A 16,591-nucleotide genomic window follows, 5' to 3' on the forward strand; every position below is an offset into this window, starting at 1 on the left:
AAAGTAGTATTAAGAATGATGATACCAGACCTCCCTTGATAAGGCATGACCTAATTTCCCTTCATGTTCTGTACGTTTTTTTCCCCGGAGCAGTATTTCCACTTGAGACTACAACACCCAATACTTGTACCAAACGAGAAGGAGAGGCACGACCAACATGTCCCCCCCCCCCCCCCCCCCCCCGTTGACAGCAATAGTTCCTATATTTATCGGTGTCACGTCATTATAGATGAGGGAGCATATGGTTGCCAGACTGTTATACAATAAATCTTTTTTTTTTGAGAAAGGAGAAAAAAAAACTGGTATACGTATCCACATAAAAAGTAACACTAAAACACTGCCCAGAAAATTGTAAAGAAAACACGTTAAAGATAACACGCACTACACACGCCGAAACAAAGCAAAAAAAAATTGAAACTTAGACGATCTATTCAAAGTTTTCGTCGTACGGCAGCCTAGTTTGCGGCCTGCGTTGTCTGGAAGATTTTATTGGGATGTCCTGTGAACTGGGTGTAGCACTAGAAGCTCCAGGTGCTGCATTTGTAGTTCTGGTGGTGTCGGGCTGGCAGAATATGTGTTGCGCTGGGTTCGAATCAAAAAAGTCATCAATTTCGCTATCCGTGGCGTCTGTATCTAGTTCAAAATTCTCTTGCGTCCGTAATGCAGTTGCTGCCTGTTCCTGCGAAATGTATGATTGTTCTCTGTTTAGACTCGAAAAGAACTCGGTGCAACCTTGCGAATTACCTTCGCTTTTTGCTCAGATGTTCCAGCATTCTTCATCCTTACAATGTCGCCAGGGTGAAGTTCACACAAAAGATATGCGCTGCTTAGCTGTTAATGTTTCTTTCTTACGTGTTTTTCCATACAAGTGAAGTTGGGCGACCTTTATCTTAAATTTCAGTTCGTAAGTATTTCGCTCGGTGAGCGATCATGCTCAAGAGGTGTTGATCTATATTTTAGGAGCAGAAGCCACTTGCCCTCACCAGCAGAACTGGCCTTCTTAAAATTCTGTTTTACAATTTGAACACCCTTTTTAGCTAGGGTGCCTTCATGTGCGCTTTGCTTGGGGTGATGACATCTGGCCATTTTGTTTCGAACGCTTATTTTTATTTTTTGTTCTGAAGCGCGTGAAAGAGCGTGTCCCTGCACGCGCTCGTGGCGCTGACTGTGCTACGGCGACATTTTGTTTCCTGCAATTTCTTTGTATTTTACCCGTGAGCGCGTGCTGTCGGCATCGGGTACTACAAACGATGGCATCACCCTAAACAGAAGGACATTGAGGCACCCTATTTTTAGCTAGACTGTTCAAGAGTGGGAATCTGTGTTTGGAGGCCATGTGTTCGAGGTAATTGAAAGACGCGAACGCTTTGAATTCGTGTGATGAGTTCTGCTGACCATTTTCAGAAGTAAGTACCAACGGCAGCCCGTGTATAGCAAATATAGCTTTGAGCTTCTCAATCAACGTTCTGGCTATACGGTTCTCTAATCTTTCGGCTTTCGGATAATTGGAGTATGCATCAAACGCAATTAAATACGACTTTCCCGCAAACTCAAATACATCAGTTCCCACACGGCTTCTTGGAAGTTCTGGGTTGTCTCGCATTCACTTGCTTGTGCGTAAGCTTAACGTCGGCAAGCTGAGTAGCTGCTTGTCGTCAAAATTATGTCTGCATTTAGCCCAGCCAAAAGATAAGTCTGCATTCTTTAGCTTTACTTTTTGTCATTCCTTGATCTCCGTCATGCAAACGTTCCAGCATTTCCGTACGCATGTTTTGTGTTACTACGACACTGTTTCCTTTTAACATAATTTCTTGTATTACCGTTGAATACGACTCTAATGACTTGAAAACTTTTTTGAAGGGCAAGTTCTTGGCAACTGCCAGAATTACCTGTAGCAATACCGTATCTTCTCCGGCTTTCTCGGTCAACCTCGTCAAGGTCGCAGCTGACACTGAGTCCCAAAGGACACTGGTTGCATGAATCGATGTCAGCAGTGGCGTCTTTCGACCCTTCATTGACGGGTGCTTTTGACAGCATGACTGCAGCTAACAGTTTCTTGTCTGGAACGTGCTGTATCGTGAAATCGTATTTTAGTAAAGAAATAAAAAAAAAAATATCTGGGGACGTGGTGGTATCTCGCCTATGGATTTCTTACAGAGAGATATGAGTGGCTGATGATCAGGGTCGAGTGTTACTTTCATACAATAGACAAACTGGTGGAATTTTTCTCAGCCAACGACCGACTAGAACCAATGCCTCTTTATCTTTCTGTGAGTAACCCGTTACAACTTCTGTAAAATGCCACGACGGCTACGCAACAGGGCGCCAGTTGTATTCTTCTTGCTGCAGAAGTACTGTAATGTAGAGTACTGGGGGTATGACTTTTCGCTATCCGGGTTAAAGGAATACTTCAACGAAATTCGAAATATTCCCGTCGTGTTCAAAAATAGGTTGAATATGATCCACAATATCCGTAAATGATAATCGCACGTTTGTATTTTGATCCTAGTGGCTGTATTTTTCGTTATAAACGGCCCACTCTGGCAAGCGCTCGGAGAAGGTCCAGCTTAGAGCACGTGACATCCAACGCAATCGTGACGTAGGTCGTCTCAAGACGAGCAAAGCTACGGCGAGACTGACGTCGAGAGGATGGCCTAGTCGTTCCAGCCACCGAAGCGGCTGCTTTTGTACGAATTTTGAGTGACGGGTTAATCTTCTATAATCTTCTAGGGGGACAATAGCGACTTCTGCGACACACAAAAGGGATTCTCGGGAAGAGGGGATTTCCTCCTTCCCCCCTTCTCTCGTCGTGGCCGGAGACGAGACAACCGCCGTCACTAGCTGTCAAGGTTCCTAGACGAGCATTACAAACGAGGCGTTAGCGACATTCACCAGGTGCTCTTTGCTAATCGTTTAATTCGTTTTAAAATTCCTTTTCGAGACTTTTTTAACAAGATATTGGTATGTTCGATGTGATACTGCTCTTTTGAACACATATAGACCAAAAAATGAGCGCCGAAATTTCGTTGTAGTATCCATTTAAAGTATCCATGCTTCTTCTGAAAGCAACGATTTCCTAAATCTCTGTGCAGATTTTAATCTTTCGCAATTAGTAACCGAGCCCACGAGAATTACGTCCTCAGCATCCAACGTTCTTGATCTTATTTTAACTACGTCTAAGGACCTCGTAGAGCCGATCTCTTATCTTCCAGGTCTTAGCGACCATTTAGCCTTGCATTTTTTCCTGAAAAGTCCTAAGAACAATCCTGCTGATTGCGTCAAACACATCCGTGATTACGCCAGAGCCGACTTTGAATCCATAAACCGCGAGCTATGTACATTCATGGGCTCTTATATGCAGAATTTTTCAGAACGATCGGTTGAAGGCAATTGGTGTCTGTTCAAAGATAAAATTACTTCATTGATCACCAACTACATTCCCTGTCGTGTTGTCAAATCAAACTCGAAATCACCTTGGTATAATACGACTTTAAAAGGCTGTCTAATAAGAAAAAGCGCTTGTTTCGAGCAGCTAAATCATCAATGTCTCCCGATTGCTGGGCCGCGTACCATTCGGCAGCTGAAGTATACAAATTGGCCGTCGATGAAACTAAATATAACTTCTTCAGCATAAAATTACCCTCAATGCTCACTAACAATCCAAAACAGTTTTGGAACTTAGTCAACCCTGCCGACAAACATTTAATACAACTTAAAAATTCAGGCGGAGAGGTGATTTCTGGTGAAGATTGCGCTATGACTTTCAACGAAAGTTTCATCAGTGTCTTTAGTGATTTCTTAGGTGCGAACCATCCCGTACTACCATCTTCTGATTTTTTGCCCATGTTACCAATTGTGTTTGATCCACTCGGTATTGTTAAAATTATTGAAAACCTCAAGCTGTCGTCGGCATCAGGTGTCGACGAGATAAACGCGAAATTTCTAAAAAATACCAAAATGTACTCCTCAATCATCTTGTCATCTTTGTTTCAACAATCACTTGATCATGGCGTCTTACCCGAGGACTGGAAGGTAGGGAAGGTTGTTCCAATTCACAAAGCTGGTGACCGTTTCTCCCCTTTCAATTACAGGCCAATATCTCTTACTAGCGTACCCTGCAAAATCATGGAGCACATAATTTCTTCACAGCTCTCGCGTTTCCTGGAGTGCAACTCCTTCTTTAGCCCTTTTCAACATGGATTCCGCAAATCTTTCTCGTGCGATACTCAGCTTTTAGTTTTCACCCACAACCTCCACTCGGCTCTGGACCGTGGATCTCAGACTGACTGCATCTTTCTGGACTTTGCAAAGGCTTTCGATATGGTAACACATAAACTACCACTATACAAGCTTAGCCTACTCAGTATTGATCCGTATATCTTATCTTGGTTAGAGTGTTTCCTCACTAACAGATCGCAATTTGTAACTGTCAATAACAAAAACTCGTCATCGTCCCTCGTTAAGTCCGGTGTACCACAGGGTTCTGTCCTAGGCCCCCTCTTATTCTTAGTATATATAAATGACCTACCTACTAGCATTTCCTCCTCCATAAGCGTATTTGCGGATGATTGCGTTGTTTACCGTGAAATTACTAATGACTCTGACGTACACATAATTCAATCTGATTTAAATGCAATTTCTTCCTGGTGTGATGCTTGGCACATGAAACTAAACACTATGAAGTGTAAGACAACGAGGATTTCTCGGAAAGCAGCACTCTGTCCTAACTACTTCCTATCAAATAACATCCTTGAAAACGTATCAACTTACAAATATCTAGGTGTTCATATCTCTTCTGACCTATCATGGAAAACTCACACCGAATATATCGTTAATAACAGTAACCGCATGCTTGGATATTTAAGACGTAACTTTTCTCTAGCTCCATCATCATTAAAATTACTACTTTATAAAACACTGGTGCGACCAAAACTTGAATATGCATGCTCGGTCTGGGATCCCGGTACAGAAAGCCTCATATCAGCGCTTGAAGCCATCCAAAACCGGTCAGCACGTTTTATATTATCAAACTACCATCGTACATCAAGCGTCACATCCATGAAAGCTAGTCTCTCACTGCCCCCTCTTTCCACTCGTCGCACTATCTCCCGTCTCTGTTTATTCCATAAAATTTACTATGCCAATTCACTCTTGAAAGAACAACTAATCAGTGCTCCCATCTACGTATCCTCTCGCCTCGATCACTGCTGCAAAGTTGGTATTCCCACTTCCATTTCAAATTCTTTTTTCAAATCTTTCATCCCAAAAACATCTCGTGATTGGAACGGCCTTCCCTCACCCATTGTGTCCATTGGCGATTTTGTCCTCTTTAAAGAAGCTTTAACAAGTTACTATTCATGATCTGTGCCGGACTAACCATTTTCAGCGTTTTTTGCACTTCCGTTGCCCACCCCCTCTGTAATGCTTCGGCCCTGAGGGTATAATAAATAAATAAATAAATAAATAAAGGGCAACTCCGGTCTGTAGTTTTGATTTTGGGATTTTGACTGTTTTTAGCGCAGTCAGCGTCCCTGAATTGCAAGGTGTAATTTTTTTCTGGTTATTGTGCGTAGTTTTAAAGATATCCACGCTTCAAAGTTTTGTTTGGGGTGCGGCCGACAAAACCGAAAGTAGCCGCTCAAGGCCCCGACATGACCGAGACGTTGGGCGTTCAAGGACGTTGATTTGCGCGGTGGAAGCACAGTAAGTAGTACTTCCATTGCTTCCCCAAAAAGGGCTAAGCCTCTGGAAGCTCGCTTGTGCCAACACACTGCCCAGGTTTTGAACGCGTAGTGGATAAAATTCGGTGCAAACCATTTTGACGCCAATGCTGGCCTGCTTTATCCCGAGCGTTGTGCGTTGAGCTGACATATGGCACGGCATGAACTGCTTTCAGCCGCCATATTTTAACGCGATCACGTTTAGGAACTCGTGTCGAAGAAAATCCGGCGTCGGCGGGACCAAAAAGTTCATGATGCAGCGCATGCAGCCACGTGTGACATTACACTTGGCTGTAACGTCATGACCTTATCGACCCGCCAAACTTGGCGGAAAAAAGTTTCCGCTAAATTGAGCGAAAATTTTGCCCGCCAAAATTAGCAAAAACTTTCCCCGCCAAATTAACCCGAATATTTTTCTGACAAATTTAGAGCAAAAATTTCACGCCGAATGTAGTATAACATATCCCGCTAAATTTTTCGGAAAGTTTAGCGAAACAGTTCCCGCTAAATTTAGTGGGTCGATAGGGTGATGACGTCCAAGCCATGTTTGAAATCACGTGACACGTGACGCTGCGGGCATACGCTTGCATGGCTGGGGAACGAACGCGGGTTTATCTGAGCAGCCTTTGCGAACGGAACCTTATGACGCAATCGCGTTCCACTCTTAAAGGCGAAGCTTAAAGGGGTACTGAATAGAAACTTAAAATATACCTCTCACGTTCAGAAAAAAGTGAAACATGACCAACTCTATCTGCCAATGACAATCGCATTCTTGTACCTCAAACGGATGGCTGTATTTTTCGTTCTAAATGTTCGAGTCTGGCGAGCACTTTTACTATCAGCCATCGAAGAGCGCGGTTCGCCTCTCGAGTAAACCCGTCGCGCCCGCGACACGCCGGCGACGTCATCGGCCTCCTTATGGCCAAGCGTACCGTAGTTATGAGCGATGACACTTGCTGACGTCTACACGTTACCACCTCGCTCAGTCAGAGTGCCCAAGGGCTGTAGCATATCACCGGGAGATAGCGGAGCCGCACCCACTATGAAAACACGTAGTGGGTCGTCTGCTGCGCAACTTGGCCGATATAGCGACATCGGCAATGTCGGTTTCGGACGCGAGCTCGCTGCTCTTTAAACAGGACGACATCACTGCGAGCCGGCTAAGGTTTTCTAAACTTTTAGAGCCCACCGCACGCGTGGCAGGAGCGGGCTCGCTCTTAATTGTGTTGCTTGTGTGTTTATACAGCTTTGATGCTAGTACGCCTCAGCAGGTGACTTTCCTCTTAGCTGTAGATGAAAAAATTATCCAGCGCAGTACAACCGGTAACCTGGGGTTTTAACGTGCATCACGCAGTAATGATTACACGAACGCGTGCCGGTACGAAACTCATCGAGATCGAAACGGGCAGGGGATGGGAATCGAACGCAGGAGGTTCTGTAGCCCAAGCTTTCGCTCCACGCTCCGAGCTGAGACGCGTTAGCCCATGAATCGTCACACAGAAACTACCGCGCTCAAAAACGAATACCGACACAGCTCTGCGACGTCAACCCGGGTCACTTCGAGGTCGGCCTTCCTCGGCGAGAACGACATCAAAAGCAGCGCGCGCCTTGTTGAAAAAGATAGTTAGTCAGCCCCTGACGTGCAGTGACGTCAAAGAACGAGTGGAAGCCAACGTTATTAGATTAGCTCACTTATGAAACTGATCATAGACGCTGCATGCACGAGCAGCACCCGCCTCACTCACCACAACTCGCCTCCCGTCGTTCGACGCGCCGGACGGCTGTTATGGTAACGGCAGTGTATTCTATGGAATACGTACATTTCTAAGTGCAGCGTCTAGATGGCGTTCCACCGTGCTTTATGGTGCTCCATGGAACACGCAGTTTGCAAACGAAAATCTAGATGGCTCTTTGAACGACGGGAGGCGCACTGAAGTGAGTGAAGTGGGGCACCTTCTTCCGCGCGAGTTCCAGAACTGAGGTAATTTATTAACGTTGGTGGAAGCCACTGACTGGCGCAGTGAACCCAAGGTGGTCAACTGTGCTTTGGTTTTCTTTATCAAACTCTCGGTACTACGTTCTGGCCTAGGTAATCTGTACTAGTAAGCGCACTCACATAGTGTCGCGAACGTCGGAGGCCGATGCCGTCACGACATTCCATTGAAGCTTCCTAACCCACAACCAGGCTTTTTTTTATTATTATTTAATTCAACTAAAAATATGCTTTCTTGCAGTTTACAAAAAAAAAAAAAAAGATGTTTCTGAAGTTGTACTGCTACCTACGTCATAATAAAGCAAAGAAATGAGCTCCAGAATTTTGTTTACGTACCACTTCAAGCGTCCCCCCGGTTTTTGTGGAGAGTGCACTCTCGACAAAAGCTTGGCGACCCACGCAGGCACATGACCTGAGCAAGACCTGCGCAAAACTCCCTCTAAATGTATGTGAGCATGCAAGTACATACACTACAGAGCCATACAGTTCGGGGTGAAGAAAGGTCCTATTACCGCCCCCTTTCGCGTAGCCTGCACTAAAATAGTACACGAAAAACAAATGTTTGCCTAGCCTAGCTGGCAGCATGACAGCCTCACGTTCTTCTGGCACTGCCAGGATAATGTGAGGTAGTTTGAGGTTGTTATCGGTAGCTTATTCAAGAAGGTTCTACAGTGATCACGAAAGAGAAACATTATTTTGAGTTCGAAAGTTTCCGAACTGTGAAACACTGCAAAATGCTACAGTCAACCAAGCTAAGCGAGTCTGTCTGTATCTCGTCGTTGAGATATTTGCTCTTCTTTTCAGGTATAAGTTTACATCATAAATTTTGTTTACTGTATTTAACCTGCTTCCCAGTCGATAAAATAACAATAAAATAATAAAAAAAAAGGAATCAACGGTAACATTTTTTTTGTAATACTGCTTACTAGGGCTGGGAAATTGATCGATTAACCTACCGATTAACCGGTGGATGTTTTAATCGCGATTAATTAATATTAACCGGATAATCTGTAAAATTTTTACGAACCCAAAGACGGTAAAATATAAGCGCTTTCACCACACAGACGTGGGCGAGTACACGTGTATGAAGGAGAGACTTTTGGTAAAATTTTAACCTAAAATAAACTGTAGAAACGATATTTTTAACTCCAGACAAGTGCAGAAAGTTACACGCGCCCCGGCCACTTCAATGCCGTTCCAGTGTCAGTTTAGATCATCAGAGAGTATCGTGAAGTATCAAAGGAGGTCGGGTCACTCTTGCCGAAGAATATCAACGAACCTCTTTGCATGCAGTTGAAGTAATAAATGGTGAGAGTGTTTTTGAATTGTCCCCAGCTATACATCGAGGTTGGTTCATAATCAAAATCTTACATTGCGGCGCTCCCCCCCCCCCCCCCCCCCCCCAATCATGTATTAAACAAAAGCCAAAAAAAAGTGTAATCTTGATTAAAAAATTTGTATGCATAGAGATGAACGAGATAGATTAATCGATCATTTAATCTAATTATACAATGAAAGGCTGGCGAATAATCGGGTTACAAATTTCAATCGACGCCGAGAGGTAATATTTACCACTTAGCATTGTTATTATCATCCTTTCCGTCTGCGTGCAAAGGCTCAACGTTCCATGTATAAGGCTTTCCGCTGATAACCACTGAGGCGGAAAAGGCCGAGTTACTGTTCTGCCGACGCCTGCGCGGTGTCAAATATTCCGTAAAATCGAGGTACTGCGCATGTCCAGAACGCATGCCACAGCCCAGTGGACAAGAATGGAAGCGTCCAGAGGGCCATGAGTAGAATAGTCTAAAGCAGTGGTTCTCAAATGGGGGTCCGCGGACCCTCCGGGGTCCGCGAAGGCATTCTAGGGGTCCGCGTTAATCTGTCAAGCACGGCAATAAAAGTTTTTTTTCCAGGTCGAGAAGAAATGTTTCAGTTTTTGGGCGAGTTTCCTCGTGTGCATGTTAATAAGAAAGGTCTACTTTACACTAGCCCTTACTGAAATCCATTTATTCAATTCATATTATAATTAACCTATAACTTCTCCCTCCCCTCACCCCGAACGGGGTCCTCCATCATCTCCGCTGATCCGAAAGGGGTCCGCGAAACATCAATGGTTAAGAACCGCTGGTCTATAGTGTCTATGCTAACAGGTTGCTATCAATTAAACAGGTTAAAAATTCTGTATGTCTCAGTTTCTGGGAGTCGTAAAAATTAGTTGATGTGCAGTCATTTTTGAATAGTGGTTTAGGCTTATCTTGTAGGCCTAAGCTTCGCGGGCACCATAGGAGACGGAAATCAGAAGAAAACACATAAGATCATGATTGATTCCAGGGTCCTTCAAAGAATTCAAGGCAGCTGTCGTACTGCTGCTTTGAACTTCAGATTTTGTTTTTTGCTTAGTTTTGTTTTTGTTTCTGTCCTTGACGGAGATCTGGAGCGTGCTTATCAAGTGGGTCCGGACAGCCACTCACACGCTCAGCTGGTTATCAACAAGGCCTCCGCTACTGTTCAAGTGTGAGCCAACACCGCCTAGAAGACGCGACGCCGTAGTGCTGACATTTTGTCGTCACCAGCGAAGGCCAACGCTGGACACAGATTGGGAACGAGTGCTACGTCAGTGCTCAACTTTGAGTCAAGTTTGAGCCGAACGCTGAGGCAATGGTCGTGTCCAATCTGCGCTCAGCGTTGGCTTTCGCTGATGAAGACATCTCTATCAGCGCTACGGCCTTGTTTTCCATAAAGTGTTGTCTGAGCTTCCTAAAAAAGGGAGGGAAAGACACGAGGGGAATGAGGCGAAGCGTCTTCGCGCGAGCCGAACATGAACGGCCGGGCGCTTTCGACCTTCCTCCCATGGCGACGGTGGCGGCGGGACGCGGGCAGGGTAGTTGAACAGGCACACCCTGACGAGCACCAACGTCACTAAAAAGCAGAGGCAGCGAGGAGGAAAGCCGTGATGTTTGCCTGGTTCGTGTCGAAACAGAAGACGGACGGGCGGACACAAACTTTCACTTCATATGCCTGTGTTATTTCGCTTCACGCGCTTTGAAGTATCCTGTTTGGACTTGCCTTACGACGACATTAATATTGAGACAATTTCTTGAACACCGATGAAGAAAGGGAAGGTTACCTGCACAATGTCAAGCAGCAGTCCCGCAGCAACCATGCCGGCCCCAGCAAGCATGAACGTAGGGAACACCTGATACAGGAATGCGGAACACGACTCCTCAGGTGGAACATCTAGCAAGCACGAGGATTCGCTGAGGCGCAAGACGTCCACAGGCAATGGTTCGTTCCGAAGCTCTCCATCTCCTCCGCCAGTCTCCTGAATGACCGCTGGTGGCTTCTTGACGAATGCGGCCCTGGAGGCAGGCAAGCGAAGGTCCTCTACGACACGTTCATGCTCGAAGATGCCGTTGTTCGGAAGATCCTTTTGGAGGCTGCCAAAGAGGAAAAAGATACCGGCTCTTAATAAAGTAATATTTCAATTTCGGGTTCAACTGCAAGCTCATCGATAGCAGTAACCATGTAGATGCTTCCGCGCTAAACCGATAAAAAAAGCTTTCTAGATTATTTTCACAACAATTACCCAATTTAAATAAATAACACCACAATAATTTATATATTTATTTGTATAATGATTCAAATCACCTCGACTTTTATTTTCCGTTTGGTATGGAAGTACACCTCCAAAAACCAACGTATAGGGCTTTGCGGAACGTTCAGCCTGCGCTTCTAAGTACCGCTACGTCAGTGGCAAGCAGACACGCCAGTCGAGCCGGCAGTGTTTAAAATGGACTATTCCGAGCATTTGTTTCGTGCTGCTGCGCGGGTGCTGGAGCGAGCTTCCAGAGCACTCATTTGACACCATGGAACTGCTTGTGATAAGCTGGGAACCAATCGTACCGTCCGAAGAGTAAACCCCAGCTTGCCGCTGGCGTAACCTTTTCGTTGTTGCAAGTCGAGACTTTCAGTTTGAAAAACATGGAGAGAACCAAAATTTAAAATGCGATAACTTCCCGACAAAAAGTTGCTTTGGCCTAATATTTAGGATACTATTTCAGAGATGTGTTGGTATGTTTAGAGGCCAGGCGCACTTGGCGACTTTTACGTTTCTGCTCGTCTAATCAAGCACATGCGTTTTCAAGCTTGTCAAAGCTACGCACCCACGAATGTCGAACACGCTTCCACGCATCAAGTACGGGTAGCTGCAACTCTCTTCTGCCAACGCCATCTGCTGCGCCTGTACTTCTGGAACGTCATTTGTACGTCAACCGAGATGTCCGCGAATGAAAAACACAAACATGCGAGTGAACGCGCCAAAAATGCCTAAAACTATTTCTTTCGTACTCTCGAAACACACCATACAGATGGTAACCCAGGATCACGAGCATGGGGGCAAATATGGGTGATTACGTTATTCGTAAAAACACGAGAGGGCGCCACCGCCACAACTTTGGCTACACTGTGCCAGTTGTTGATGATAGGTTTCGGTGATTTTACGGCAAAAATTAATATTTGTGACCGAAATTTCGATATTGTGCGTAAGAAGCAGGGCGGATAGGCCATTGTTGTCAAGGGTGACAGTCAAATATGAGTCGAATAGTTACTGTTCTTTGCGCCCAGCAGAATTTATTATACTAGAGTCTTCATAGTAAGCGCTTGGACCATCGTGAAAGGCGGACCACAGTGACGCTCTTGGCCAAGCACGTCGCCAATAGAAAGAGTAACGAAACGACGTCGATCTGGAATTTTACTGTTCATGTTACTTATTTCTTGCACAAAAGTGCCGTTTAGGGTGGGGGGGGGGGGTGCAAACTGAGAAAGAGAAGTAATTAGCATTAATGCTCTCCCGAGAAACACAAATATGGCAGTCGCCCCTGTCCCATGGGAGGTTAAATTGATGTCAGTTCCATCGAATGGTATTTATATAATATGCGACCCAGCTCGAGGTTCGTGGCGCATGAGTACGCGCTGCGCCAGGGGTGGGGCGTGTATACTGATTGGCCAATCGCTGAAACGTCATTCGAAGCAAGTGACATTCAAAATCTCGTCTTAGAAAAGTGTAAAATAATAAAGGTTATGAAAAAACAACAGAAAAAAAAAACCGGATATTACGACTTTTGGTTGCCATTATAGACCTTTCAGCCTCTGTCGCATGGGCGCTGCCATCTTGGAATAACATGACACACCCGCCATCAGGTGGCTTCAACTCGTCGCTCCACTCCCCCTCCGCGCCTTGGCGAAGGCGTTGCATTTGTGTTCTGCGTCGAGTTTCACCGCGTTTCTCGAGTTATTGTGGAAGGTGTCGCCTGATGCTGACATTTACACTTCGTCGCATGCCATCTCTATGTGAACCACGACATCTGCAGTTTATTTTGTATCACACGTCGTCTATTCTCAGCCTCGGCGTACAGGATACGTATGAGAATGGAGGAAGTACAGGAATCAGCGTTAGCCCTGCCGCACATTGAGCAAAATTATTTACAACTAAAGTGTGCTCAGTGATAGTGGCGGAATATTCGGAATAAGTATAGCGCATTGTATATTTATAATCGCGTATTTAGGATCTTAAGAAATGTGACCAACTGAGCTCAGTTGGTAGAGCTCTCCACTGAAAATGGAGAGGTCCCGGGCTCGATACCCGGACCAGGCCGATTTTTTTCGCAGGCCATGTTAGAAGCATGCATATATTTATGAAGTGAAGAAGTTTCCATCGTGGCTGAGACGTGTACTCAGAAAATTCTGTCATTATATTCAGTACGGCGTTTTTTTTTTTTTAATTTTTTTATGAAGTTGTGAGCCACGTGATTGCAGCTTTAAAGGGACACTGACAGGGCACTCATGCGTGCCGAGGTTTGACTCGAACATAACCTATGACATTCCGACTGCCCAGAACGCAGCTTGCGGCTCGAAATTCGTATTTTTCCCGCCCGAAAGCTGGCGGTCGAGAATTGGCCGGTTTCAGGCGCTCTCTCTTTCTCTTTTCCACGGTCACGTGCGCTTCGAACTGATGCATACCAAATATACTCGTAGTCGTGGGTCGTCTTAAATACACATTCAAAAAAAAAAAAAGAAATCGAGTTTCCTTTTTGTTTTGTTTGTTTAAGATTGCAAACACGTTGATCGAAAAAAAAAATAATTGTGCGACATATCACGGAATGTAGACTTATAAGTCATTCTCAATATGGAGGTATCTAGCGCACGCTGGACGACGTGATGGAGGCGCGCGACGGACCAACGTTGCGACGGACCGCTACTTTGGAAACTGTGGTTCGTGGTACCGACCAATCGATCTTCAAGTGCAGAACGGCGAGGGAAAAAGATGTAAGTACGACACATTCGCACGACAGCCCGTTGAAGCAACGTCCTCGTGGTCGTCGTGTGCTTCATACAGTCAAAAAGCGGTGGAACTAAAAAATAAAAATACTGGATAAGGGTGTCAACGTTGCCGGAAGCCACGTGACTTCCGGCAACGCTTTCCTCCGAGCCTTCGTGCGCATGTTTCCGGTTTGGTTTCCAGCAGTTGCGTGCTTTTACTTTATTAAAAATATGGGTTACTGTGTATCAAAATATTGATTGGGTAGTTTACGAACATCATATTAAAGCACCTGGCAAACAAACAAACAAACAAAAAAAACTGTGTGTGCGTGTGTGGGGGGCCGAAGGGGGGGGGGGGGGGGGGGGGGCTGGGGGGTCAGTCTCCCTGCGAGTGGCCATCGGCGTGCGCAGGTTCGCCGATTTTTATCGTCTTTAGGGCCTTTGAAGGTCTTTGATGCATATGGTTTTAACTTTTAAGGCATTTGAAGTACCCATGACAAATATACTATTATTTTTGGATTAAGGTTGAAATTGTTATTTTTATGGAGGTTAACCGCCATTGCCCGAAATGCGTACAGTGAGAAGCGGCAGCCGTTCCCCAGCACTGCTTCTAATGACATGTATGTTAAGAGCGGCAACAAGATACAGGCTTTAATATAAAATAAGAAACCACTTCCTGCTTCCACAAACAATATATGTTTCCATTTGGGCCATCGCACAACCTTACCGAAAAGAGGAGGATATTTATTATTTGTACAGAAACCAGGACAGTACAAGAGGCGCTAATAAAGTTCGTATTATGGTTACTAAAAAATAGAAATTAAGCAATGAAACTGGTAGGATTTAACGTTTCTTTACACATTCGTCACCAAATTTAACACACTTTTGCGAGCGATGAACAACCTGCCGGAAACCATTTTTATAGAACTCCTCGTTTTGAGTGTTTAGAAATCGCTCCACATCAGCAACCACTCGCGCGTCACCCTTGAATTGCTTTTTACGCAAAGGAGCCTTTATGCGAGGGAAGAAAAAGAAAGCTGGGAGGTCAAGTGAATCGGGGGGATGACGCAAAATTTCGTAACGTAAGGAGGACGCATGGGACAACGTCGCCTGCGCCCAGTGGGCCGGGGTACTGTCATGAAGCAGACGGACGTCTTTCGTGACCTTCGCTTCGCGCTTTGTCCTGACAGCTTCTCGCTACTTTATCAGAAGCTCACGCGATGGTTATCCTGTACCGAAAGTAGAGTGATGTTGATGCCTGTTTTTCTTTTTTTTCTTTAGATTTTGGTGCAATTAATACGAACTTTATGAACGCCCCTCGTACTTTTAAAAACACTGTGTCGTGTGTATTGGTATATGTACAAGCTCTTACGTCAACTAATATGCACTTTCATGTTTACTGGACACACTCAAAAATGTTTACTACTTGAGCCCAATAAAATAAAGAAAAATACCCGATCCACTCTTTTCTTTTTCTAGTGGAAGAGCCTTCCTTTCCGCAGAAGGGTCAGCAAGCAGCAATTCATTGCGAATATTACGTTACTTTGGATGCCTAAAGGTTGCGACGAGCACCGTGCGGAAAATAAGACCAGCATATTTACGCAATTTGTGAGATGTCCCGGCTCATGACGAGGATGCCTCATTGATCTTGCATTAATGTATGGGAGTCAGTCGTAGAAGATGTTCACAAACTACAAACAAAACAAAGTACTAATAGTCTTCTTTCTTTTAAAAATCAAACGCGCACAATTTTCTTTATCATTGCTGTACACTCTGAAGTGCGGGTACCGCCACAGAATCAGACTACGTACTGGTAGAAACAGCGCCGCTACAATAATTATCCTGCAACTCAAGGTGCATAGCATCTGTGGAATGTTTTGGAAATAAACCTTCCTGAAATAAATTAAAGCCCAATTTCGTTCTGAAAATTGCTATGTGGGTTGCGTTTTAGCTGGGAGCGTTTTGCAGCTGCTATATAAGACCTGACGTGCATGCAATGCTTCACGGAGATAGGGCGAACAAACACCACATAGAAAGACCAAGCCTGTGTCCACTAGAATTCTGACGACATCCGTCTGTCCTGACGTTCCATCAGAGATGGCAAAATTACACGAGTAATTATTTTTATAAAAACGGCGAAAATGTGATTACGTTACGTTACAAAGTACCGCGGACTAAAAGTAATGGCATGACATTACAATTACTTTGACATTACTTTTACAATGCCTCATTTTATTTACAGTAAATGAACCACAACTCAGATACTACGACATGACGCTGCTACGGTTTACACCGCAACAGCCTCACGCGCCTCGAAGTTAAATATATCGAACAGGCGTTCCGCTGACGCACACGACAGAGGTGTTAAACACGATGAATAGCTTCTTTAGATGTGACTCAAAGACAGTCGACTCACCGGCTTCGCTGTTCACTCAAAAGTGGAGGTCCTTAGTCAAAGGTTGATATGATTCTCTCTTTCTGATTTTTAAGAAGTTATAGTCCGTGTCAATAATTTAAGTCAAGAAGTCAGGTGGGAGACGTTTCCTTTCCAACTCTGACA

At 44.8% G+C, this 16,591-nt stretch overlaps 1 protein-coding gene across 1 annotated transcript in view; it reads right to left on the reverse strand.

Annotated features, from left to right (window-relative positions):
- Positions 1-10,980, reverse strand: part of LOC120838682 (solute carrier family 41 member 1) — a 72,039-nt gene extending 61,059 nt beyond the window's left edge. The window contains exon 1 of the mRNA XM_040208705.3: positions 10,841-10,980. Within this exon, the coding sequence (XP_040064639.3) occupies positions 10,841-10,894 (54 nt within the window). The 5' untranslated portion in view covers positions 10,895-10,980. The remainder of the gene's footprint in view (positions 1-10,840) is intronic.
- Between the last annotated feature and the right edge of the window lie 5,611 nt (positions 10,981-16,591).

The sequence above is a fragment of the Ixodes scapularis genome, unplaced genomic scaffold (assembly GCF_016920785.2).
Source record: "Ixodes scapularis isolate PalLabHiFi unplaced genomic scaffold, ASM1692078v2 PGA_scaffold2__306_contigs__length_199485367, whole genome shotgun sequence".
Lineage (NCBI taxonomy): Eukaryota > Metazoa > Arthropoda > Arachnida > Ixodida > Ixodidae > Ixodes > Ixodes scapularis.